Here is a 27,900-nt window from a genome sequence, read left to right as displayed (position 1 = left end):
TTGGGTGGCTCACTGCAATCTTGTGATGGGTTAGCATCTATGTCCATGTTAGAAAATACCCAACAGAGGGTACACGCAGCGGAAGACTTATAGTAATGCCCAGGAGCTCACACAGTGTGCGGTGTGGGTGTGGAATCACAGACTTCTTTACTTATGTGCATACAATAGGTGTGCAGACTCATCGATAGACAATGAACCAACCAGATAGAGAAACCACCAAAATATATATTTCCGTCCACAACTATGGACACAATACAAAAGAGACAAATCCAGAGTCCCACCAATGATGTGGTCCTCTGATCTTACCACAAGGTCCTTCTCCTCTCTGCTGGCTATCTCTAGACTCGAGCCCGCGTGCTCCACCTGGAGCTTCTGTAGACTTTCCGTCCAGATCACAACACCTTGCTGCCCTCAGAAACAGCCAAGGTTCAGCCCTTGAGAGCTCAGTCTGCAGCACACCTTCTACTCTCTTTCACCTCCAAGATGAGGCCCAAGAAAATGCCTTCTGGCTGCTCCTGTCTGCTGCTGGTTCTGCTGAACTGTTGGATGTGAAATGAGGCCCAGGGCCTCTCCTTTTATAGGCCCCAAGGGGGCTGGCAAAAAACCGACCAGCCTAATACAGACTGGCCGACCAGTCTGTGGTTGGTCCAGCCCTAAAAGGGCACACACCCCAGGGCTTTTGCCCCAAACTTTCAGGGTCCTTTGGCCCTCCATTCAAGGCAGGTATCCAGCCTATAAAAGGCCTGCCTCCTGCCCACTGACAGCCACATTTCCTGCTGCATATCTGGGCCTGCACATCCTGCCATATCTGTGCCTCTGCCAGGCCCTCTTCCCAGCCACGTGTCCTGCGCCGTACACTGCTGATGTCATCGCGCCCTGCCAGGTCAGATCTAGGGCTTGCTGTCCCCGCCTTCTGCTCCTTCCACAGGTTCCGTCCTTTGCAGCCTTCTTCTCTTGTGAGGTGCTGCCCATGTGGCAGCCCCCTCTCTCTTTCTTCTCTCTTCGACACATCCTGCCCTAGGTCTCCCTCCCCCACGCACTCCTCATTCGGGGGCTTACAGATGGGGAGGTGACCTTTCCAACACCCCCTCTCACCGACACATCTCAGCCCAATGCCAACACGTCGATGACGATGCTTCAGTAACTCCCTGGTCGTAGTCCTCTGGAACCTTTCGGTGTCGAAATCTTTTCCTGGCTTTTCATCCAGTGGCTCCTGCTCCACCAGGTCCGGTTCCGCTTCCGCACACCATCCTGGTACACAGGTCCATCTTTGGTAGCACCTCCTGGTACCACCTCCTTTAGTCACGTTCCCGCCTCTGAACTCGAGAAATCCAGCTGTCACGATCTTCCAGTCGTCCCCCTCATAATGAGTGAACAACCTGGAGTCTTCCCGGCACCATGCTGTGAGGGTCTGTTTCAACCCGTCCCTCCTTTGGCAAGGTCTGCAACCAATGAATATTTCCAGATAACCTGGACCATGAACTCCCGCTGAGTTCTCAAGCAGGTACTCTTCTGGCTTTAGTACTCTTTGTCCATCACCTTCTAGCAATCTGCGTCCAAGATTTGAAGAAGCACCAATACTTCCCCTCCTACCTTCGAAGAAGGCCAATTCCTTCCAACCTCTTATCACCTAAGACAAATGAAGAGCAGAGTCTCTGCACAGCATGCTATAAAGGCTCAAATGCAGAATATCAAATACATACCAGACTGTTGTACTGCCTGAATGTTCGCTCTGAAAGCAAACTTGCATTGAGGCACCCACCAAGCGCATGTGTAATCCTGTACTGTCCCCTTCTGAACTCTAGCATCCATCTGACCATGAGACCCCAAGGCCTTCCATGGAATCCACCCTCGTGTCAGTGTCAACGGCTACACACCTGGAAGGTACCAAGCACTCCCTGCTATCCCTCACCTTCACAAAGGCATCTGACTCCTCGTCGACCCACATCTCTATGTCAGACATCCTTACTGTGATTTCTAGATCAACATATCTGACCTCGGTAACACTCGGTGATGTCATCAGGAACAACTCTTCGATTACCACATTGCTTTGGCCTTTCCCTCTGAATCTGAGTCAAACTCCTTGTTGTTTTTCAGATCCGCATTTTTCTTTCTGCAGTCCTTTGCAAAATGTCCGGGCGTATCACAATAGAAACACTTCTTCTTGTGCTTTCTCTTCGATGTCCCCTCGTCGTCAAAGTCGTCTTTATTGGACTTGTCACTGTTAGGCTTGCCCTTTCCTTTGCCAACGGAATCCTTCACCAGCATCGCCTTGTCATCTTTATCCTCGCTGTAGAGCTTCTCCCGAGCTTCCTCCTGTAGCAGTAATGAACACAACATCCTATGTGGCTTACCACCACCTAACTGTGCTTATGGGCACCTAACTATGCCTCTAGCACTCACACATAGAAACCAAGGTGTGCCTGAGGCATACACCTTGATATATCCCAACAAACCCCCCCTCAAGGGAATGCCTCAGGCTATGTCAAGGATACAGCTAGCACAAGGTGTCTCATGCCATCTCATGGTGGTCATGGATCTATCAATGGCTAGGATCTCAAGCTAGCAAGGGTTCCCATGGGTGTAAGGTAAACAAAAAGGGATACAAAAAGACCTTCCAATGGGTATCTCCCCTGCATGTACATGCACACAATGTCTGCAGGAGGTACCATGGAGCAAAACAGATACACATGGCCTACATCATAAGGTAACCAGAGGTGTTTACAAAATACACAAAACACAATAATTTATTTCATTCATTTTAGAGGACTATCCAGGCTGAGTACCTTGACTCAACATAAAAAAGAGAGATCTCGAGCATACATAGAGATGATTTAAAAAGCATAATCTTCAAAGGATGCCTCATCTTGTGGAGGCACATCAACTGAAAGTAGATTGGCATTTTCTGTCTTTGAAGTCCCCAGAGGTTTTCCCTCATCAATGCAAATTTCACCTTCATCTGCCATGTGTGGAAGCCCTTTCCATTGAACTTATCTATATTCAATATGGTAGCCATGAGAGGGTCTAACCCAGGTATTGGGCAATGTCTTCTCTCTTACAAGGCTAGAATAACAACTGAAAGGCTTCAAAATATAAGCATTTAATGTAGCAAAGACTAGTGACCAAATTTCAATCAATGATGCTTTTTCTTACATGCTTCACAGAGGTGGCTAAAATTAAGGAAGGCTTTCCAATCAAAAGCAGGTATAGCAACTCAAAGCAAAGCTGAAGCCACAGTTGTACTGATGCTATTCAAAACTTCAAAAACTCAGAAATGCTAAAGTAGCATTTTATGTAGCATCACTTTCAAAACTTTGTCAAAACTGTCAAAAACAAAGGACTGAACTTGGAGGGCTTGTATCTCACTCTCCAGAGCAAAGAAAAAGGGGGTTTCTGAGGCAAAAGAAAGCTCATATACCACAGAACGTCCACTGAGGAGAAGGGGCGCAAATTCGCGTCAGAGCGCCATAGCTTTCCTCTCCATTTTCGACTGGTTTTTCTCTGTTTTCAGCTTGAATATGCAGCCATTGCAGAGTCTCAAGTTCCTCAATAGAAAGGTAGAAGTTTGCTAAGCACATGGAGGTGGAACCTAGGGACCTTCTCTTGGATTTGAAACAAAATTGTAGATTTTATTATTATAAGAGGTGACCTCGGATTCCTAATATTCTTCTATTTGAAGAGCAAGTTTTGAAACCCCTTTGTACATGGTCTTTAATAGCCACTTATCCGTGAATGAAGAAAGTCAAATTTGCAGAAGAGCTAGGAAAAGCAATACGAAGGATTGAAACATTTGCAATAACAAGAAATGTTAAAAACAAAAGAAGTAAACTTTTTCTTGGTGCAACAGCAAAGGGCTACTAAGGATGGGTAACGAGACATGATAGGACTAAGCAAATGAGAACTATGAACGTGTTCACTCTTGAGGCATTATAGTTCCACTACGTTACCAATGGACCAAGACTTGTCAATAACATGCAAATTTGCAATATACAGAAAACTATTTATTCACCTAATACCTAGGGTCTAGCATGGAGTACACTAGAAGGATGTATGTCCTTTCAACCATGTGTTTTAAAGCTCAAACGAAAATATATTTCGATCAGCACACTCTTGTTAAAGCAAAGTGACTATTATAAGTATAGCTAGCAGCTTAAGAAGCTAATACGGCTTTCCATATAACTATTAAAAAGGCAAACTAGTCCTAAACAATCTTGGGAATACCTGCTGACGAAGCAAAAACTCCTTCTGTGACTTTGATAACTGCCCTTCAACTTTCTGCGAGATTTTCTCAGCAACCTGTATAGTCTGTTTTCACCATGTATACATCAATACCCTCTCCTCAATGAGGCCATGCACTCATGTCGGAAAAAAAAACTTAGAATGTGGAAATAAACCTGCAAATGGCGGCTAACAAGCTCAATTGCTTTTGAAAGGCGCTGTTTGAGATCGACAGCATCAAGCATAGCCAGCCTTTCATCAAAACTCCCTTCAAAGCTGGCAACGAATATATCTGCCAACCTATGTGCAGGGGCTGTCTCTAACAAAACCTTGGTTCGCCCAACTGTCCTCTGCTTCTGAAAGTCCAAAATGGCATAGATACACAACCTTAAATGGTTAAATATACGATAAATAAAAGAGAAAACTCTTATAGAAAGAATGAAGCAACCATACAAAGATCTGCAAACCAATACTCAACACACAATCACTGGTAGACATGATAGATAAAGACATTGGGTCATGCTACCTAAACAGGCAAATGAGCAGAACAATAAAACTGGTTCATTTATAAACAACAGTAAAGCAGGGAGATGCAGGAGCTTGCAGTTTGATTGACAGTCAAGGACAAAACCACATTCCCGTCATTCAGAACTCTTTGGGAGTGAATGGAAGGACAAATTAAAAGACACCTTCAAAGAAGTGAGATTGCGTGCAAGTGCTCCATGGCTCAATAGCTCACAGCTAAGGATTAGGGCTGTGATTTTAGTGAAAATGAGACATGGGATGGAGATACACAAATTTCATCGCTATTTTCGACATTACCACTAAATTTGACATGTATACTATGCAGGAGATGATCTCGGGATGCCCTATCAGAAAGAGATGATGATGGCAGATCGGCTCAGCTTGTAGAAATCAACATCTACATCTGAAGGACAGGCACCCTTGCGAGAAGGATGGTGATCCACATTCAAATAGGTGTGCTCCTCCTAAGCCTTTCATTTCCTCGTAGATTTGCTAGACTGCCCATTCCAGGTTTTGGGAATCAGGTAAGCTCGACAGAAGCAGCTACACTCTCTAGAAGATAAAGATCCGGAGCCACTTGGTGGTTCGAATGATCTGCGAGATAACAACAAGAGTGGAGTTAGAGCCAGAGGATGTAAAGAATGCGGTCGAGGCAGTTGTGATCAGCAAAGATGCCGAGGCCCTCCCCATCATTATTGGCACGATAGCGGACTCATTCCTCCCTCACTTTCAACTGCAGGACACGGCATTTTCAGCTTGGACCATGCTGAAAGTTTTGTACAAAATCAACAATAACCCAAGATCCTCGATGTGGAAACGAAACTCTACAACATGAAGGTGGAGGAGGGGGGCAGAGTAGAGGATCACATCACAAAGATGAAGGTGGTGAGAGATCAACAGTCAACAAATCGGTTAATAGACGGATTCAGCACAATTTGCTAGTCTATTGCTTGGCATGCTCCCCATGAGCTACGAAGCCTTTGTTGTACAACCATGGATGCATGACAACGGTCGGCACTGGTAACTTTCAAGGAGCTAGTGCCTTTGCTTATGGGAGAAAGCTCAGGAGAGAAAATACAACGGATCCCATGAAAAGGATTTTACTGCGCAAGACATGAGCAAAGGCACAGGGAATGGCAAGCCCGGCAACAGCAAGCCCAACAACAACAAATGGACTAATAAACCTGATGATTAGGAGGACTCTTCTTCTAGTGGAGGCAAGAAGAAGAAGTAATGCTTCTACTATGACCAGCAAGGAATTTTGCGAAGGACTGCAGAAAGAAGAAGGCTGACTAGAAGAGAAGGACGAAGTCCAATCAAGAGTCACAAGATTCAAAACCAGGAGCGAATGTGGTAATAACTGAGGAGCTTTTCTTGGTGACAACTCCCAAATGTTACTCATGTAAGATATGGAAATGTGGTAATGACTGAGGAGCTTTTCTTGGTGACAACTCCAAAAATTACTCATGTGAGGTATGCAGATCTTGGTGTACCGATGTCTGACTTTGAGAGATGGTTTGAAAAGTGACCAGCAACTTTTGTGCAGGAGCGACGTTTGCTCGGATTACTCTAGGTATAAAGCTGAAATCGCTTGCATGAGGGAGGTGTCTTTGAGAGGACTTCAAGGATCAAAGTTAGATGGATGTAGGCCAATGGAAGATGGCACTACACAATTACACATGGATGTTGTGGGTGCCTTCGTGAGGTACATGGCTTGTTTTTAAAGCAAGCACACAAAGGGGTGGATTCACTGGTGGTATGTATATTTTTAGTGCATACATCAGAATCTTTGCTTTATATTTCTCAAGCGTTGAGAGACTAGAGGGTGAAAAGACTTCATTGTAGGCAGAGGGGGAAGTCTTAGTGCGTGTTCAAAACTCGGCTGCAAGTTGTGGAAGAATAACTTGATGAATGTGTTGAAGCCTTCATGGTGGACATGGGGACCTGCAGGTCGAGATTATACTCTCACCAAAGGATTACCTACTTGAGAGCTCATTTGGATCTCATGGCCTAGGATTTCTTGAGATACACTTGGCTTCGGAGATCTGTGTGGATCAGCCACCAGGATCTCATTGTTCAGGTCTGTTACTTGGCTGCAGATATTGCCATAGTGAAGATAAGTTGAAACAGACCTCGGGAGCTTGGTGATTGACGAGGTCCAGGTTGTCCTTAGATTTTGAAGGGAAAAGGGGGTTATTTAGTAATACTCTAGTGGAGAGGAAAATGTGGAGGGACTATATCCTCCTTTTCCCCCCCTTCATTACAAATATTGTTTGCACCAGGAAGAAGAATATTGAGTCCGTGATCACGGATGGTGGCACCATTGACTGTTGGTACCACCTAGAATGTACTTGTGTACCAAGATGGATTGCTTTCATGGGACCTGATATGGAGGAGCAGGAGCTGCAGGTTGAAACGCCAATGAACAAGGATCCAACTTGTTCCACAGGGGCTTCTCCATGGGAGCTAATGAAGCATCTGCATCGACGTGTGGTTTTGGCCCACGGTGGGTCGGTGAGAGGGGGCATTGGAGTTATTTAGTCTCCACTTGTGAGCCCCCAAATGAGGAAAGCATGGGGGATGTGTACGAAGAGCACATAGGATATGCCACGTGGGCAGAGAGTTGGACCCCCGGGGAGTAAAACTGCAGGCACTAGCAGGGCTGCCACATGAGCAAATGCTAGCTGCAGTCTGCAGGAGATCTGAAGGATGGGGCAGGCCAGAAACAGTTACTGACAGGCGCCTACTTCAGGATTGCCACGTGGCAGCAGAATGAAGCATATGGGCAAGTCTGTGTCTGCAACATAAAGTTGGGCCAGTTTGTAAATCTACAGTCTTGGTCGGGTACGTATAGCAGGGATACTAAGGATCATATAGCAGCTGTGCAGTACAATCTGCAGATCACCTACAGGGTGAAGAGCAATACCCTGCACGTACGGTTTACAGGTTCTCAGGTTGGCTGCGCTTCTAGAGCAGCAAACAGATCTGAGTTTTATGGAGCACTCATCTACACGTCTTCATCAAGAAGAGCAGCAGCAAGGAGTGTCCACGGAGCACCACTACGCAGCCCACTGAAGCTCTCGGACAGCACACAGGCTGAGAGTGTTTTGAAGGTGCCACTAGGAGGTAGGAGAAAATTTCTGGAGTCACACAGGTCCACATCTGGGCAGCACCATACCACTAGATAGTGGCACACTGTGCATACACTTTGTATATGGTTTTGGTCCATCTTTGGGACAATGTACATTACTATTTCTACTCGGATTGTGACATGCAGACAGTTGAGACGGAGGCACATGTAGCTCTACAGTGCCCCCGATATGCACAGTTGACATCAGTTCTCTTCACTGCCTCTCCGGCAGCATTGGGATCTTTTGTCACTCGTCTTTTTACCTGCCGTCAGGAACTCATAGACTCCTAACCCCTCTCCTTGAGGAGACTCTTTTTACATTGTATCGAGACGGGTCCCATGGGTCATTTTTGGCCCCCCGAGGACGCTAATAAATTCTACTTCTCTCTCTCTCTCTCTCTCTCTCTCTCTCTCTCTCTCTCTCTATATATATATATATATATGTAAGACTAGAATATATCCAATCATACAAATTTAGATTTTTTGATGTTCTAAAGTCCAAAAAACTACACAGAAAATAAAATAGAAAACGAAAGAGAAGAAAAAAGAGGTAACAAAAACTTTTTGAAAAACAAAAGGAAGACATACTTAGCAAGCAAAGCAACACTTATGTCGTCATCAGTGCCCAAGCATAAGCACCTATACTGGGTTTCAAAAGACCCGCAGAGTCTGTTGAGCAAACCCAGTGCTTACTAAAATATGTCAAATAAACAAAATATAAAGAAAACAAGAAAGGAAGAAGAAAGGAAGAAGGTGACTAAGCAAAAATAAACAAGCAAAACAAGAAGCACAATCTTCCAAAAAGCAAGAATAAACTCTCTCTCTCTCTCTCTCTCTTAATTAAAGCATAAAAAACTAAATGGACCCCTTACACTTATGTACCGCTTCCTACAAAGATGCAAAACTACAATCCTAGAAAGCACATGCATACTCAATCAAACTCTCTTTTGAAACTAAAAGAAAAACCGGCTATTCAGCTCCCCGCTTTTTGTTTTCAGCTTATGTTCAATCGGTCTAAACATGCCTAAGTCCAATACACCATAGATAAAAGACTTCATATCTAAGATCATGTGTACTTTTTTCATTATTTTTCTTGGATTATACCTCTTGTGTATTAGTAAAGTGATCAAATTACTACATTGCCAAATCAGAAATGTTTGAGTCAATGTGAGGCATTTTTATAATGTGTAAACCACTATATTCAGGTTGTTCACGTTTATCATATATATCAACCTCTAATCCTACGGAAGATTGAGAAAGTCTAAGATCTAAGAAAACCACGAGGATAGATTCCTTTCCCAAAAGCACAAGCATCTTTGTACATAAAGTCTTGAAAGTCGGGAACATCTAGTACAAATAAATCATCTATAAACGCCTAACTTGGCTAGGCTTATGTAAAATGATAGGGCAGGTATTGATAGATATAAGACGTTGTATAAACTCAAATTCAGAAGTGAAAAGATAAAAGTTTGCCAAAAAGACAGAAAAGCTCAAAACGGAGCACAAGTGCAGGTTTAATTCAGAAAAAAAGAAAGAAAGCAAGATCTACTAATGTCTTCGGAAAGCCTCACGGGCCCAAGACACAACGGAACACCAAAAAAGAGTAGCTATTACATCTTTGAGTATCAGAGAGTTGAGGATTGCACATGGCATCTCAGCTTGAAGTTATTTTTTAGATAGATTTCTAAGACCTTGCTTAGAGTATTTGACTGAATATGTTTTGCACACATCTATATTTCTAATCCTATCATTAAGTGGCCTTCATTACATCAGTTTACGACTAAGATAAGTTTGGATTTAAAATCCTTAATTAATGCTTGTCCGTCTCAGTAGACTTCCCATTTCTGAGCTTTATGTGCATCCTTCACTTTAGTAAGTTCCATGTCCTTTGTTTGCTAGGTCGGAGTGAGCTGTTCATAGATCCAGATCCTTGTACCCTTCAACTTATTTGTTTGATTGAGAATCTTGACTCTTGCTGCCTTCTCTATTGAAATAAACCGGCAATTGTGTTCCCTTTTGAGTGATACAACTTATGCCATTCTCATCCCATTTGACTTCTGGTATTTTCTTCGAGGCATATTATTTTTTCATCATCTATGTATTCCCCCTCATCATCAAAGAGGCAGCCATCTTGCAGTCCACCACTGCATAGAATCCTCTTATTTTGTACTATGACTTCCTGCTTTTTAACTTCCAGATAAAGATCTGCTCTAATGATTTTGTTCTTGGCATCAATAGCCATTTCTTGCTGGAAGAACTCACTTGACTGGTACTCATCTCCTTGACCATGGAGACAAGCATTGGTGCTGGTGGAGAGGGGCAGCGAGAGTAAAGATTCTCAGACAAACACACAAGTTGAAGGGTACAAGGACCTGGATATCTGAGGAGCTCACTCAACCCAGCTCAAACAAAGAAGCACTGAACTCACTCAAGTGAAGGAAGCACGTAAATATGCCATTTCCTTTTTTAGCTATGTCATTCTCTGATTTCACCACATCAATGATCTTGCATCCATCCTTTGACGTCCCCTTTGCATGTTTGAGCGGTCTACCAGGAAGCATTCATTAGGGATTCTAAATGGGCGGTCTACCAGGAAGCATTCATTAGGGATTCTAAATGGGCGGTCTACCAGGAAGCATTCATTAGGGATTCTAAATCCAAACTCAAAGACCCGACAGTCTTAAACTGATGTTATTCAGGATATTTATGATAGTTTTAGAACATACTATGCATATAATAACTCGACGAGCGCGCTCCACCGACTCTCCGGGTATCCAAGTCCCTTTTTGGTGCTTGTACTTTGTCTCATAGCCCATGAGACGTCTCTCTCTCTCTCTCTCTCTCTCTCTCTCAATGTACACATTAAGGAAGGAAGATGGATTTGAGTATAGCACTATATGATTCCTCATCTAATTAACCTCCACCTCTGTTTTCTAGGCAAAGGAAATTCCAAAAAACGCAAACATCAAACAAGCGTTTGAAGCTGAACTTATTGAGCACAGGATAAGAAGCCACTTATAGATGCACATACACCACAAGACAGTGATATTCGCATTTGGCAACGAGGCACTATGGCTTCATATGAGACACATATGCAGTCATTTGTTGGACCATCCAATGCCTTGGCGGCTCAAAGATGGTCAACTCAAAAGTTGTAGAAATGTGATCTGCCCACACGATGCATATCATAAATGATCAGCCCCTCATTGAGAAGAGACTAGAGTCTAAGACGGATTATCGCATCACTGCATCCAAGAGTGCATGCATGTGTCAAAGAAGAGTGCTAAGCACTCTTACTGATTCAACAGGCAGAGAATTAAATGTTTAAGGCAATGGTCCATGCTGTAACGGAGATGACTACCCTAAACTAAGAGGCCCACATAATAGGCACTAACCTATCCACCTACCTGAGAAGGGACTAGTCAGACTCTAATGCCACTGCACTCTTATTAGTGATAGATATCTTATTTACACATTTAAAATACTCTGATTATGTTCTTGTTTTCTATCACACCTTCAACCTCCAAACGAAAGGTAGATTGAATAATTTTAAGGAAACTGAATTCTCATTCATGAATCATAATATAGTCCGATTCACATGAAACTAGACTCATTATAATTGGAATAATATATTAATCCAATATTGCAATTTTGAATCTTTGTACATAAGATCTTGGAGCTAGAAAATTTTGAGCACAAAACATATACAGACTATATCCCTTCATAAGACCCAACCTTACAAATTAAATCTTCTGAAAAGCGAACTATTTTTTGGAATATATCTACAGACTACCAAACTTTCATTAAAGGTTATCCAGATTTGGTTGTTCAGATGCAGAAGCCATCAAATCCTACACAAAGCAAAATCAAAACATAGATATTTTTGGAAGCTTGTTGAAAGGGTGGCACATTTTACATATAGAAATTTCACTATTTAATGGAACAAAGGATCACATAGAACAGCCTAAAGGATATCTTTCAGGAAATTCAACCAGAAAACTTCAGTGTTTACAACGTTTGTGTTAACCTTTCTTTATGAAGAAGTGTCATGATGTTTCATTTTTAGCCAACAGAAATTTCAAAACTGAATCAGATTTCTCAATCATGGCAACTTTGAATTCATCTTTGCAAATTACAGGTTTGAAGAAAAGTGAAATCAAAAAACTTTGTACTTCCCAAAACTTATGGAAATGCATTGATTAAACCATATCCAGCTTTCAGAAAATTCAACCAGAAAACTTCAGTGTTTACAACGTTTGTGTTAACCTTTCTTTATGAAGAAGTGTCATGATGTTTCATTTTTAGCGAACAGAAATTTCAAAACTGAATCAGATTTCTCAATCATGGCAACTTTGAATTCATCTTTGCAAATTACAGGTTCGAAGAAAAGTGAAATCAAAAAACTTTGTACTTCCCAAAACTTATGGAAATGCATTGATTAAACCATATCCAGCCATCTTTTAGTGTTCACTAGAGAACAACTAGAGAAATGTGCACTCAGCCATAGTAAACCTTGGTAAAATGCTTGAAGTGGACCCCATATTTCCAAAAATATTCTACTTAACGAGAGAACCCATGTACCTGCTCAAGAACCGTAATCAACTCCCCAGCAATCAATTTGAACTGGCGTGCAATAGCCTGCACCTCAGGATCACGTTCTGCTTGATCCATCTCTACAGTAAGCAAACGTGAGGGAATAGATGCATAAGCAATTATATGCCAACCAATAAATCAATCTAAATCTTTTTTCTGTATTCAAAAAGCTCTAATTCCACATGACCAAAGACGTTGCAGATCAATATCATGGCATGCACACTTCCCAAATTCACCTCTGCACAAGGGCAATTGCCAAGTTCTATTGTTCCTAATTAGATTAAAAAGGCTGACATCGCCATGAGGAATCCTAATTCCTCTTTTAGCTATGGTGACGTGGGTTAGGGAAGTGCCATTCAATTTACGAAGGAAGCATTAACAAGTTGATTTCAAATTGTCAACCAAGACACCTGGTCAAATAACTCTCTAAACTGACACAATATTGCCATGCCAAAAATAATTCCCCATATTCGTTTACACACAGTCCAAAGTGATGATTTACCAGCTCTTGTCATATCAAGCTGAGCAACTGAGGCGGTGTTATAGGGACCTCTTGCATTCATCTCTTGCAAGCTGAATCTGCACCACCCTTCCAACACAACTGTGTAGGTGACACGCCCACTCGGTTTTTCCATTCCTCTTGATAAATGCAATGCCCTGGCTGCCACTCCCCTGTCAGAGAAATGGCACATCAGAGAAGGCCTCCATCTGTCATAGTTCACCTCATTCAAACATCTGCTTTACAGAGCTTTACTGTGACAGAACTAGCCCATCAAAAAGTTATCGCACATCTTGCAAGAAGACTTTTTATAAAATGTGATTTTACAGAAAAAGAGTAAGTATTCAATAGCCTAAACCCAACAATGGTACAAACAATGACCTTTCACAAAACATAAAAGAAGAACAAATCATGCCTATGAGGCTTGAGGAGATTGATTAGAAAGGTTCTACAATAGCAAAAGGGCCAAATAAAGGTATCCAAGGAGAAGTTGTTGGAACAATCGTGCGTAACAGTTCCAGCTTACACAAAGCAGAATCTTCTCATGGCTTACACAAATAAAAGCACACATGCAGAAACGTTGCTGGAAGATCATTTGCATACGCATTGAGATCTAGGTGCTTGTGTACGCACCCATGTCTTTACACACAGTTTGTGTGTGTGGTACACAGCACAGGTCCACAGAAATAAACGTGTGAAGAGAAGCCTGAGTCTTGCATTGACCTTATCTTTGAGTTTCTTCAAGTAGAAGTGAAGAGAAAAGAAACCTTGAATGCCACTGGACAGGTTCATTTGACTGTTTTGCTACAGGTCCCTGATGATATTCTGACGCAGGTGCAGAACTTCCTTTATCCCCCCTTTCGTCCAAAATTGAAACAGCACCTTCACTCAATTTTGAGAATTAGCGTTCAACGAGCAACTTGAATTGTTGCAAGAGCTTTCAAGCAAAGAGTCTGTAGCTCGTTTGTGACAAACCAAGTAACACTACAAAGAAAAAGCCAAACTCTGAACAAGACCCAAACGAAAGATTTGTTTCTCCACTAGGAAACAAGTCTATTGCGTACCCTGGGAGGAGTCTGCTAGATGCGGAGGAGGAGGCGTTTGCGCATCTGTGACAGGTAGCACGCCAATCAGTCCTCTTTCTTCCTTTTGCCACAGCTCCTGTTCCACGAGCCTGACACTGCAAACAATTGCATTCCTTCCATATAAACCAAGACGAGGCGGTTTGCATCAATCAAAGCAGATCACGTTTTAGTTCTGGAAAAGCAAAGCACCTTGTGGGTGAAGTGCAACGTATTCGGACGATTGCTCCTGGCAATAGCACACGATTCCTGAATGGCAAAATCGCCAAACGATTTGGCAATTCCACGACCTCCCTCATTCTAAAGCCTCAGAACCAAGGGAGGCTATCTGGTTAGAAAGGTGGTGTTCAATTGCCTCTTTTAAAGCAGCTTCGCAGAGGCAACACGGGTCACGACTGGACGGCAACGCAATAGTATCATCTCGTCGAGCTGGCAGATGATCAACATCCTCTTTGTGGCAATTCAGTTCGCCAATGCCTGCATGGCGCTTCTCCGCATAGAATTCTTCAATAAGCGTCTCGCTATTCTCCTAACCTGGGGCTAAAGGAAGCGTCCCCATCGGAATTGCCACAAAAAGCAGACATTTCAACGAATTCGGAGCAGCAAAGAGAAGGGGGAGGATGTGGAGCTGCTGTGAGGATTCTGATAAGGAAAGTTAGGGTTATGAGGAGAGGAGGCAAGGAAGGGAGAGAGCAAAAGGCAGAATGCGAGGAGATAAAGGAAGGAAGGATTGGCAGAATGGGGAAGAAGAAGAAGAAGCAACAGGGAAGAAGCGTAAAGGGGAGGAAAGCAATAGAGAGAGGAGATGAAAGAATCGGGAAAACTGATGCTTGCAAAGCAATACTTATTACAAGATGACGATGAACCAGAGGAAAAGAGGATGATGGATGATGGTGCACACAAGGATTTTGGCTCTGCCTAGCTCGGTGTGGCTAAGACTGGAAATTCACACCCCACGGCCCTAGCCTACATTGAAAAATAGGAAATTCCTTTTCATTAGTTGTGGAGAAGACAAGAGGGGTGAAAAAGAAGAGGGAAAGAGCACCACCACGAAACAATTTATGTAAAATATGAGAACCATTACATGCAACAGCATTTCATTTTGGGGAGAACTCGTTGGGTCCCATCTCCTGGGTTCAAGAGACCCACAAAGAACACTTCGCGCACAATATTCTCGGGTTGCCCATCTCCTGGGCAGTGGCCTCACTAAGGCGGACGAATTTTTCCCTTCTTTCTATTCGGGCCTGCAATGCTAATTTGTCCACGTGAGACAGCGCCCCTTTCTTTTCTTTTTTGCAACCATCCGGGCGAGTGGCGTGAACTCCCCTAAGTGTCACCCTAGGCTGGAAGTTTTACACAGATTCCCACATTATAAGAGAGCTTCCCCATGCATGTTGGTGGGGCTCTCCTAACCCTACTAGCAGGCAACTCTCACAGCCCCATACAGAGCTAGGGTTGGCTGAGAATGTTAGGCTGGCATTGCAGCTCTAGCCCAGCATCCGAAAATTTCAGGATGCTTACTCAGCCTTGCAATGCCCAAAGCTCCTAATTTGCCCAAATAGTCTGTGGGCTATGGGTTTGGCTTTAACAGCGTACAAAAGTGCAGCATTGCGCTGCATTAAAGAAATGCACAAGCCTCCATGAGGCTTCATGGGACCACATTTTTGGAAATGATGACTGGGCAAGGGCCTGCTGATATTTTAGTACTCCTACTAGCACGGGGAGGTCACCTAACAACATCATGAGCTTGATCCAGGGAGGCAGCTAGGTGCAACAACATGCAACAGGCTGCCAGCCTGCCACCCCAAGCAAACATTCCCCTGCTCCTAGCCACACCTAGCTAGGTGTATAGTGCCTCCCCTACAGAAGCTCATGATGCTGAATACTATAACTTTCACAAGGGAAAATGTCCAAAATATATATTAACATTGTCGCGTAAGGATGTGGGGTGGGTGAGTTCGGACCGGTTCTATTTTCAAGCCCCATGGACTTGTTTTCACTTAAAATGGAAGTAGGCCGCACAAAACCAAAAATACAAACAAACTAGAGCATTGAATGTATCCGGGCCATGGTCTAGACATGGGCAGTGGGTAGGCAATCTTGCTCTGCATGATTCATGGGCGGTACCCATGGTGCGCTAGTCTATAATCACCCAGAGCTGACCCCCTGTTGTAGGCAACAGGAGATTGTGCCCCTCATAGATTGTTGTGTCTATGTGTTTGTTGGGGGGGGGGGTTGAACACTTATCCAAACCCAAGGTTGGTTGGTACCTTTTTAACATGTAACATACTAGATTCGTTAATTGAATTAGAGGATGATGATGTAGGATTTTGGCACGTTGCCCTCCTCAAATTGGACTGTCATGTATGCCTTTCCTCCTTCAATAAGTAACTCTACTCCAAACCCAAGCTTGGCTCATACCTTTATAAGCATGTAACATAGTAGGTTCAATAATTGAATGAGAGGATCATGGTGCAAAGATTTCTTTCAAACCATTTTGCAAATGACTTAGATATGACAATTAGTTGGGCCTCTTGCCAATGAATTTGTAACTGCAATCAGCTTACTCTCTTGGTTCTCGAGCTCTCATATATTTATAAACATGTAACATAGTAAGTTGGTTAAATGAATGCGAGGATGGCGATGGGCACCCAACTTTGGATTACCTCATATGCCTTTCCTAACAATATCCCAAACCCAAAGTTCACATGTACCTTTATAAATATGTAACATAATATGTTAACAAAGTGCAATTTTAATCTCATGGTCTTACTAACCGTATACAAACAAGAGAGGGTTAAAACTACTTATCTTGTATAAAAATACTTATCTGGTATGTACATGTATGGAGAAGGACTTTTAAATTTGAAATTATAACACGTATATAGAGGGCGGTGGGGAAAACAATTATGCAAAAAAATTTACAATCTTAAATACAGGGGTATTTTAAATGTGTGATTGCTTGCACGTCTTATATGTTCTTTTACAAAGTGATTCTCGCTCAATCTCACATACATCATGGATGGGGCTACCCATTCTATAAAAAGTGATGTGAGCGAGAGTGAGGTGAGGTGTGCCTTGGGGTTTCTTCAATCTCACACACCTCACGTCACTCTCGCTCATATTGCTTTTTATAGAATTGGGTTGCCCCCATCCTTGCTCTACCCACATAGTCGATCATTGTAACTAATCAATGGTAGCAATGACAATTGCCCCATCTTCACATATAACACAAGGTTAAGCACCCTTTCTCCCTCATAAGGTTGTCTCACTCATGCTTCTATGAACAACACCCCTTACGGCATCATAGTGGACTAAGTATCACAAATTCCCATGTTTTGGACCCACTTAAAACTACATACCTACATTAAAGGCTAAGGCATGCCTTAAGAAAAACACCTTGCCTTTCAATATCTACTAGCCCATATCCAACCATATGGCAATGTCATTGCAATGGAGTCAAAGTTATTCTTTCTCACCTTTATATGAATCCAACTTTTTTATATTTTTTGTAGTGCCCTTAGAATATTATCTTGTCTCCTTCCTTTGAAAGAGGGCACAAAGATCTTAGTCAATATGCCAAGGGCACCATGCCAAAGCAACTTACCAATGCCACTCTTCTTAAGTTTTAGAAATCATGAAGCCACTTGGCTCTTTTGTCCCATATAAGCTAGCATCATCAAATCAACTTTTTGGGAGAAAACTAAAAAATGCCGTCCAAAATTAGACAATCCATTCCTTTAGAACTTCTTGAAAGACATTAATTCTCTGATCATACTTGAAATAGATCGTTTTCTATTATATAATGTCCTCCTTCATGAAGACCTTGAGAGTATATTAGCATGCCCTCTTAGGATGCCATATGGCAAAAGAAGAGCAAAACATGGGATGTAGACTCTTTGAGGCATTCATGTCTCCATAGAAATGAATACAAGTATAGATTTACCTGTACACTTGTTGGTATATGTCCATGTCCATCCCACAAATACATACACAAATGAACATGCATGTACACACCACAAATTTCACTCTTTCCTTTTCATGCCTCCAATTTTATGCTCTCTCTTAAGCATTTCACTCACCCATAGGAAGGCCTAATGAATGATAGACACATATCGTTCACTTTGTTAAACTATCTACCCCTCCCCTTCCTATCATCCTTTTTCTTCTTCTCCTCCACCTGTTACTTTTTCATTCTTTCCTCATTCTATTTAACCCTTTTCCCTCATTTTCCCCCCTACCTTTTCTTATATTTCCCTCTCTATAGATGATCTTAAATCAATCCTTTAATCCTACATAACTCACTTAATCACTTGTTTACTTATAGCTAATTGTATGCGCATCTAGCTTTATAAGTTTGTAGTTAAACATTAATTTTATTGCGACTCTGATAACAAGGGAGGGGTGTTTATGATCAATAGAAGTGATGCTTGCTACTACGGCTTGTCCAAGCTCTACTTTTATGTAGTTGTGCAAAATCATTTTTTCAAAATTGCCCACCACTTGGTAACTTTTAGGGGTTCACCTACTTGATCAATACTCTTCCTTTCATGCAATAAGTTTCTCTTTCTATTCCATTCTCCAGCTTCACTCTCTGGTCATTTCACTATGCAAACGGGTGTTGTCAAGTCTTCCACACATGAGCACATGTGTGCATAGTCAATCAAGGAACCGGTCCAAGACCTAAATTTAGTGCAAGAACCAGTCCAGGAACTGAACTGCTTCTAGCTAGTAAAATAGAATAATTTGTGCTCCTCCCCCATGTTTTTGCTAACTTGGCATCAAGAAATTGGATGGCAACAATGACAATGATGACCATGGCTACCACTGCTTAATTCTTACAGCTATGACCATTTTCCTTAGTGCTAAACTAGTCTTCTACAAGAATCTCAAGACCATTTGGGCCCCATTTCTTGATTTGAATATGTCTGCAAGAAACTTAAATCCATGCACTAACACTCCACATAGATGTGTCTTTAAAAAGTATTTTCCTTGTAGCTTAGGTGGAGTGTTAACGAATCGAGGTAATGTTGTTGTATTTTGATCCATACCATCTACAATAGCGCACATGTACTCATTTGGATGGGAAATAGCTTGCTCCTTCCAAAATGCATAATCTATTCTAGAATGTCGAACAAGTCCATGATGAAATTCTCTCTTTTTTTTGTATGCCTCTTTTTTTCCTGGAGATGTTGCACTCTCAAGTTTTTAGATCATCACAGTCGTTGCACTTTGACATTTTTTACCGCTGGGATTTTAACATGTCCACAGCTTTGAGAGTAAGGAATGAAAGTGTGTGATACTATTATTGATGCAATCTATTATGTGCCTATGCAAAATCATGTGAATGCATGTGATGTGTCGATTAGGTAGGGACTAACTATATACTTATTTGTGGGATTTAATAGGGAAACTAAGACTCAATCATCCCTAATACAAAATTGATTAGGTCTTCCTAAATGTGCAAAAACGTGCATATGCTAGTGAGTGTGCGTGTAACAATGTAGAAAGCGTAGTAAATGCAAATGGTCCAAAAGTCAACAAGATGAATGAGAGAGAGGGGGGGGGGGCAAACCTAGAGAGAAGAAGAAAAGAAGAAGAGAGAGAGAGAGAGAGAGAGAGAGAGAGAGAGAGAGAGAAGAGCCTTGCGAGAGAGAGAGAGAGAGAGAAGACGTAGTCATTAAATGCACGCATTAAAGCCTCTTACAAGGAGCATACTTGGACCAATCACCTTTGTACCAAAGTCATAAATACCAGCCTGCCAAAGTTGCTAGCAACCAATAGGAAATTCTCACTCCAACAAATAGAAATAATCATGATTTTTACCTTTGCAAAACTCAAACTATTGCTAAGGCTACCCAGAGGGCAGGACCAAAAAAAAAAAAGAAAGGGGAAAGGAGGATTTAGAGGGTAGAAGGATAGGAAGGGGTTAGAATTAAAAAAGAAAGCATTAGTTTAAAGGGGTTTATTAACTAGAAGAGTTTGTGATGAAGATGCTAAAAACAAAAAAGCACTGAAAATCACAAAATTAAAAAGGAAGAATAAGGAAAAATGAATTACAAAATAGAAAGTAGAAAGAGAGAGAGGTGTTAAAGGAGGAGGGGGGTGTTTGAGTTAATAAGAGAGAAGAAGAAAAAGGAGACCTGTGAGTCCAATTTGAAGAAGGGTAGATGTGACATAAGGAACATCTGTGCAGGAAGTCTAGGAGCACGTGTGAAGCAATGGGGTGTGGAAGGTAGCACAACAGTCAAGCTTGGGGCCAACAGCGATGCCAACCGGTCAAGGGATTCGGTAGTTGTTGACTTTGTGCCAACATGAACTTATGTAGAAAGAGAATGTGATGCAACTTTGTGTTACAACCTTGTGATACAACTTTGTGACAACTTTGTGATACAACTCTGTGTTACAACTTTGTGTTACAACTTCTACATGTAGAAATAAACATGGAATGTTAAGCACTACGTTTTCCTTTTTCTCCAAAGGGAAGGTGATGATCCAACGTAGTAAGAAAATTCAAAACCTAAGGACCTTAAACAAAAGGGAGATAACTGAACGTGCTAACAAGTGTCTTTTGAAGAGTATTTTTGTGGAACCAACTTAATCTTAGACTAGTCTATCTACCAATGTGTGTGTGACTTTAAGAACAGCATTTGCATATACATTGAGAGAAGCGAAGACTTGGTATGTGATTCATGCTACAGGTGGAGACTACACTCAAGAATTCTTCAAAATTCAAGAGATTCAGGGCAATCAATGCTTCCTTAGCTATCGCGTTTCTTGCAACTCAGTTGCAGATCTAGCTCCGCAGCTCCTGAATCCTGCTCAGTGTTATATTGTATATTTTCGTGGGCCTGGACAGCTTCTGTTTCTGTCGTAGGTACTGTTTCAGTGTCTGAATCTGTCACCTCGATTGGCTCGATCCGGTCTTGCAAAGGTGTAGCCGTCTGGTCTTTTGTATCGTGCGTACTTTGCATAATCGATTCCACATATGGAGTACGGAACTCGGTGATCACACTGCAACAATGTGCGTCACTCTCATGAATCAGTGTCGGTGCCTTGCACAACCTTGCAATAGCAATTTGCTTACAAGGAACTAGCCGCTTATTGTGTTACAACTTTGTGTAACAACTTTGTGATACAACTTTGTGTTACAACTTCTACATGTAGAAAAAGAATGTGTTACAACTTTGTGATACAACTTTGTGTTACAACTTCTACATACGACTTCAACTTTGTGTTACAACTTTATGTTACAACTTTGTGATACAACTTTGTGTTACAACTTTGTGTTACAATTCCTACATGCAGAGAGAGAAGCTCTCCAACTTGTATAAATACCCCATAATGGAATGAAGCCCACACTCTTTGCGGCATTGTGTTGAGTCTACTTTGGTATTCCAAGCATTTGTCTCAAGTGTCCATGCTTCCTTGCACTCCACTTCCAAAAGCATGTCCTAACCTTGCAACTCCTCCTCCCCTCTCCTCCAACCTTGTAACCCACCCTCTCCCTCTCCTCCTCCCTCCTCCTCCTCTCTCCTCCTTCTCCCTCCTCCTCCTCCCTCCTCTCTCCCCCATTCTCTTACACTTTCTTCCTCTGCCACTCCTATGCTCCCCCTAAACCCTTTGTTCCTCATCCCTTAAAACTCCATGATCTACGAGGGAGACGAGTTCTCCACCATGTACTCTACCCTGAACCTTGGAACCTCCTTCTAAACCGTGGAACCTCCTTCTAAACCTTGGAACTCCTTCTAAACCCTGGAACCTCCTTCTAAACCTTAAATTCTCCTTCTAACCCTGGATTCCTTCTAAACCCTGGAACTCCTTCTAAACCCTAGAACCTCCTTCTATCCCTGGAACCTCCTTCTAACCCTTAAACTCCTCCTAATCCCTACAACCCCCAATGAAGGCGAAAGCCTTCATTACCTCAATCATGATGATACATGTTCTTTTTACACATGCATGCACTTTGTTTGCTAACCACACTTAAGCCTACGTCTCTCACCGGAACACGACTCGAGGTAATGAGCTACACGTATACTACATCGACAACCCCAATATATCTGTAGGTAACAAAAAGCCTCGAAACCCTGCATACTGACAAAACCTAGCTCTTCCTACAAAAGCAGTAGGAAAGAGCCAACATTTGGCACCATTGCCAGGGAGACTAGCGTCTCAAGTAGTGAGTAAACATACATAGGTATGTGTAAAAAACAACTACTTCAAACTTTCACGAACATAACACTCAAGGGCAAGGAGAGTAAAATTTTTTTCCCATTTCTAGCCAACCATATCTACCACAAACATCAACCTTGGGTTACTACCTTAAGAAATTTTCTTTTTTTCTTGGGACCTTGAAACAAAGGCTGCGAATGCTGAAATTGAAGATCAAATCTTTGATAATGACAGCCATTCTGCATGCCCGAATGGCAGTCGAGCTCCCAAAAGTTGAACCTCCGCAGTTGAATAATAGCAGAAGATCCTGCAAGAAAGCTCGAGGAAATCGCAGAAAAGCCAAGGCCGAGCACTTCAATGAATTCGAACGAGTCCAAACAAGGATTGTCAAATTGTACCTTGCAAAGTCAGCTCCCTTAAAATTAGAACCACTGCCTCTTAAATGGTCCCCTGAGGGACTGGAAGGAGTATCCACAGCAAATGAACCCTTACTTGGAAACACCTTACCAGTGGAAAAGTTACCCCACAGTTCCCAACGTAAGAAGTTTCAGAAATATAAGCCACATGTGCGGATGAAGCTCGATCAAGAGACTTCAAAAAAAGAAAATCAAGAAGAGCCTAACAAATTAATAAATGCAACTATGCCACCCAGTACACATGACACATGTCAGGCTAGTTCAACCCCATTAGAGACCAATCTTCGCGAAGTACTAGAATACTTCAAGAATTATACAAGTGGCAGTGCGCCAATAGCAATGCCAAGACAAACTCAGAGAATCTGAAGTTCAAGAAACCGATAGCATTGGTGAAACTCCAGTCTATGAGGGACCACCAAAAACACAGACAATAAACCTCGCCCTTAAAGGGGAGGAAGGAAAATTGGTTTTCATTGGGAAACACCTTCATCAAGAAGATGAAACCAAACTCAAAGGACTCCTAATGGAATACCGTGACCACCTAGCATGGTCATACAAAGAGATGAAAGGAATTTCACCAGAAGTGGCAGTACACACAATACCTATAAGGGAAGGTGCTCACCCTAAGGTATGTGGACCTTATCACACAAATCCTAAATATGGCACCATGGTTTATGACGAGTTGGAAAAACTCCTAGATGCCATATTCATCTACGAGATAGAGTACACTGATTGGGTTTCACCCATTGTCATTGTACCTAAATGCAACAAGAAGCTCAGAATATGCGTAAACTTAAAAAATGCGAATGCCGCCACAATTAGGGATCACTATCCCCTACCCTTAACAGAAACAGTGTTGGAAAAGGTGGCAGGATCCGAAATATATAGATTCTTGGATGGCTTCAATGGCTATAACCAAGTGCAAATTGCTCCTCAAGACCAATCAAAAATAGCATTTGCTACAGAATGGGGTATTTTTGCATATCGAGTCATGCCATTCGGGCTTTGAAATGCCCCGGCCACATTCGAGCGAGTCATGTTCATAGCTTTCAAGTCATTTTTGAATAAGTTTTTACAGGTGTTCTTGGATGATTTGTGCATCCATTCAAACAAACAGGACCACTTCAAATGTCTTGAACTTACAGGTGTTCTTGGATGATTTGTGCATCCATTCAAACAAACAGGACCACTTCAAATGTCTTGAAGAAGTACTAATCAAATGCAGGGAGTATGGCATCTCCCTAAATCCAACAAAATGCCAGTTCATGGTCACCCACGAAGTTGTTTTGGGACACATCGTCTCTCAACATGGGATTGCAACTGACATTGACAAAATCAAAATCATCGTGGAATTGCCTCCTCCTACAAATTCCAATGGTGTACAGGTCTTTATGGGACATGTCGGCTATTATAGAAGATTTATATTGCAGTATGCCATGATAGCTAGGCCACTTTACAAATTATTAGTGGAGTTCTTATGGACCGAAGAGTGCGACCAAGCCTTTGAGCTTTTAAAGTGGTGCCTAATCACAGCACCCATCCTTATATCTCCCAATTGGGATATTGATTTTCATGTTCATACTAATGGATCCAAGTATGCTATTGGGAGTGTGCTTTGTCAACCTGGTGAACATAAGAAAGACTACCCCTTCTACTTCGCCAGTCGACAACTCAATGATGCAAAGATCAACTATACAATTACAGAAAGAGAAGACCTAGCAATGGTGTGTAGTGTAAAGAAATTTCAGCACTATCTATTGGCAAATGATTTTGTCTTCTACATCAACCATCAAGCATTACTTTATCTTGTGAACCATCCGCGTACCATAGGAAGAATAACCAGATGGCTCCTCTTGCTTCAAGAACTCAACTTCAAAATAGTGGTCTGCAAAGATGCCCAACACTACATTGCCGATCACATGTCTCGAGTCAAGTCGGGAGAAGAAGCCACTGGAGTAGAAGACGACTTACCAGATGCAACACTATTTCAAATAGATGCTATTCTAGAATGGTGCGGAGATATCATTGGGTACTTGATGGCAGGAAGACCACCCCCTGACATGAAAGCAGTAGATGCCAAAAAATTGATTCTAAAGGCTGCACCCTATCAACTCATTACAGGACAACTGTACAAGATGGGCAAGGACCAGATCTTAAGAAGATGTGTAATGCCTCATGAGATCATGCCAATCCTGAGTGAAGTCCATGAAGGCATTGAGGAGGACACTTCCAAGGGGAAGCCACAGTAAGAAAAGTTCTCCTCGCAGGCTACTAGTGGCCAACACTGTGGGCTGATGCCTATGAATATGTAAAAGGCTGTGATGTATGCCAACGGACTATTAAACCACAACACAAAGACTTCAATCCCTTAACACCAATTGTTGCACAAAAACCATTTGAAAAATGGGGGATTGACTATGTGGGTCCCATACATCCAACAGCAAAAGGAACATAGGCATGCTACATCATTGTGGCCACTGATTACATTACAAAATGGGTTGAAGCTAAAGCAGTCAGAAAGGCAGATGCTAGAAGCACAGCAAGATTCTTATACAAAAATGTGATCACCTGATTCGGATGCCCCATTGAAATTGTGTCGGATAGAGGCACACATTTTGTCAATGAGGTAATCCAAGAACTCTTGTCTGGCTTCATGGTAATCCATAGAAAAAGCACACCCTACTACCCCCAAGGGAATGGACTGGCAGAATCCACCAACAAAATAATATGCATTATCCTCACTAAGGTAGTAGAACCACATCGTTCTGATTGGGCAGAGAAACTGAATGCTGCCTTATGGGCATACAGAACCACATTCAAGGTCAATACAGGGAACACACATTTTCAATTGGTGTACGGCCTTGAAGCTGTGGTCCCACTTGAATTTGTAATACCAAGTCTACGCATTGCAGTACAGGAATGCATGGGAGACCATGAATCCTTGAAAGAAAGGTCTATCAGTTGGAGAAGCATACAGAGACAAGACTAGTCGCCTACCATGCCATGACAACAGAAAAACGCAGAAGAAAGGCATGGTTTGAAAGAAATCTGAAAGCTAAAGACATCAAGGAAGGCAACTTAGTCCTGTTATACAAGTACATAAGGGGAAACTAAAGTATCTAGGTCAAGGACCATACCGAGTACGAAAGATGATCAGCAAATATAAGTCCCCTGGCTGGGATGGCCTTACGGTGGAATTTTATATTTCTTTTTGGGATGATTTAGAGTTGTGCTACTAGAAACATTGGATGGAGTCCAATTTCACACATCAGTAAACGGGAGCTGCCGACTAAAGTGCTACTACTTCAACATGCAAGCCATCCCCGACAAAAATGAAGCTTTGGGAAACTAAGTCTTCCTTAGTTAGGATTAGATTGTATCACGAGCACTCACTAGCATATACATGTTTTTGCACATATAATTTTCACTAGATTATTATATGCACACTCATTGGCATATGCACATTTTTGCACATGTAGGAAGACCTAATCAATTTCGTATTAGGGATGATTGAGTCTTAGTTTCCCTATTATATCCCACAAATAAGCATATAGTTGTGGGGGTTAAAGGTTCTAGCTGGGCATGCGTGAATGCTTAGAAGCTCAGCACCTCTATGGGAGGAAGGAGAAGCTCTGTGGGAAGCTTTGTGGGTGACCTTACTTGCATCTGAGTGTGCAGAGACCTTGGAGGAACCTTTGGAAAAGTCACTTTGGTTTTGCAAAGTGGTTTTGAGAGCCTGTTAAGTGTTTTCAAAGAAAAAGTCGTTTTTGAGCTTTTCCCTGTTCCGTTTGATGACAGAGACTCCGTATTGACTTGTAGAGGCAACTATTGCTTGCTTTTGGTGTCCACTTCACTTCAAGAGCTTTGAAACACCTTCATTCTTGAATCTGGGATCATTTCATTGGATTTTTGACTCACTGTGTCAGTTTTTGCGTTTTTTGCTCAGGTGTTAGAACTCAAGTTTGGAGCAACCATTTGTAGATCTGTCAGTTTCGGTGGACTTAGGAGGTCCTAAAACTTCTATGTTGCTCATCATTTGCACTCTGGTGGAGTTTACAAACAGCTCTGTTTCCAAAAACGTTTTTCAGTCCGTGTGTTAGACCCAGTGATTGAGACCACGGTTTCTAAAACCGCATTCCGGACGCCCAAAAACCCCTACCTATCAGTTCTTACGCGATTCGGTGAAGGATTTTCAGAGTTATAGATCTCTATCTATTCGATTTTGTCTCTCTGTTATGCATTTTTCATTCTAAGGTTTTGAAACCTTAGATTTATGCCACATGGCAATGGATAAGTGTTGACTCCCATTTCTCACTCATCGGTTGGGATTTTGGAGTTCTGGCAGAAGAGAGATATTTGCAGATTTTCTTGCTGATTCCGATTATGCAATGGCGCCCATGTTTTGAGGCATCTCAGGTTCTATTTTCAGTAGCGGTCATTACCGTGGGACTATGATTTCTTGAGCATACCTTATGCAGATCACTCTGGTTGCATCCTGCTTGTTGCCATCCATAGACTTTCGTCTAATCTCCTCGGCCAACAAGCTACCCACAACATCATCAAATTTTAGTACTCCACCAGGTGCAGAGTTACTGACAGTTGTACGGAAGGTATCCCATGAGGATGGCAATGAACATAAGAGAAATATTGCCTTAGTCTCTGCATCAAAATTCATTTTCTGAGCCTGAAGCTGGCTGAAAATAATATTGAATTCATTCAAGTGAGAAGCAATGGAGACCCCTTCCTTCATCTGCAGCTCAAACAACCTCTTCATGAGGTAAACTTTATTTATAGTTAGGCACATCACATGCACTCATGCGATTTTGCATAGGCATATAATAGATTGCATTAATAATAGTATCACACACTCTCATTCCATACTCAAAGCATGCAATGAATTCACAAGCATGACAAGAAGCTATGCCAAAACTCAAGATGAATTGGCAAAAGAGTCTGCAGCCTCCGTAATGAGACCCCCGTGCCCAAACATCACAGCCGTCTCCTATATGCAAAAATATTAGACTTGCATACTAATTGTGTACAAGCTCAATGATATGGATGCAATCGCATCCAACATGTATGCAAGATAGTAAGAAATGCCAGCCTCAACAGCGAGACCCCCGCCAAACCTCTTCCCAAGAAGATTTGATGGCAGAGTCTGCAACCTCAGCAACAAGATCCCCTCTGAAATTCATAGCCATCTACCCCTCCTTAAGAGGAGATAAGCTTCTTGACTACAGACTACAAATTGTATGGTGCAAAAGC

General features: G+C 42.2%; 1 protein-coding gene across 1 annotated transcript in view; it reads right to left on the bottom strand.

The window, feature by feature from the left end:
- Positions 1-15,008, bottom strand: part of LON2 (lon protease 2) — a 50,667-nt gene extending 35,659 nt beyond the window's left edge. Inside the window, exons 1-7 of the mRNA XM_087386936.1 lie at positions 14,240-15,008; positions 14,030-14,145; positions 13,733-13,847; positions 12,969-13,138; positions 12,455-12,546; positions 4,395-4,574; positions 4,222-4,305 (exon numbers count right to left, since the gene is read on the bottom strand). Coding sequence (XP_087243062.1) covers positions 4,222-4,305; positions 4,395-4,574; positions 12,455-12,546; positions 12,969-13,138; positions 13,733-13,847; positions 14,030-14,145; positions 14,240-14,346 — 864 coding nt within the window. The 5' untranslated portion in view covers positions 14,347-15,008. The remainder of the gene's footprint in view (positions 1-4,221; positions 4,306-4,394; positions 4,575-12,454; positions 12,547-12,968; positions 13,139-13,732; positions 13,848-14,029; positions 14,146-14,239) is intronic.
- Positions 15,009-27,900: the final 12,892 nt, after the last annotated feature.

The sequence above is a fragment of the Dipteris shenzhenensis genome, chromosome 16, assembly GCF_047967505.1.
Source record: "Dipteris shenzhenensis isolate YYH24624 ecotype China chromosome 16, Dip_SZ_1.0, whole genome shotgun sequence".
NCBI lineage: Eukaryota > Viridiplantae > Streptophyta > Polypodiopsida > Gleicheniales > Dipteridaceae > Dipteris > Dipteris shenzhenensis.
This window is presented reverse-complemented; position numbering and strand designations above follow the sequence as displayed.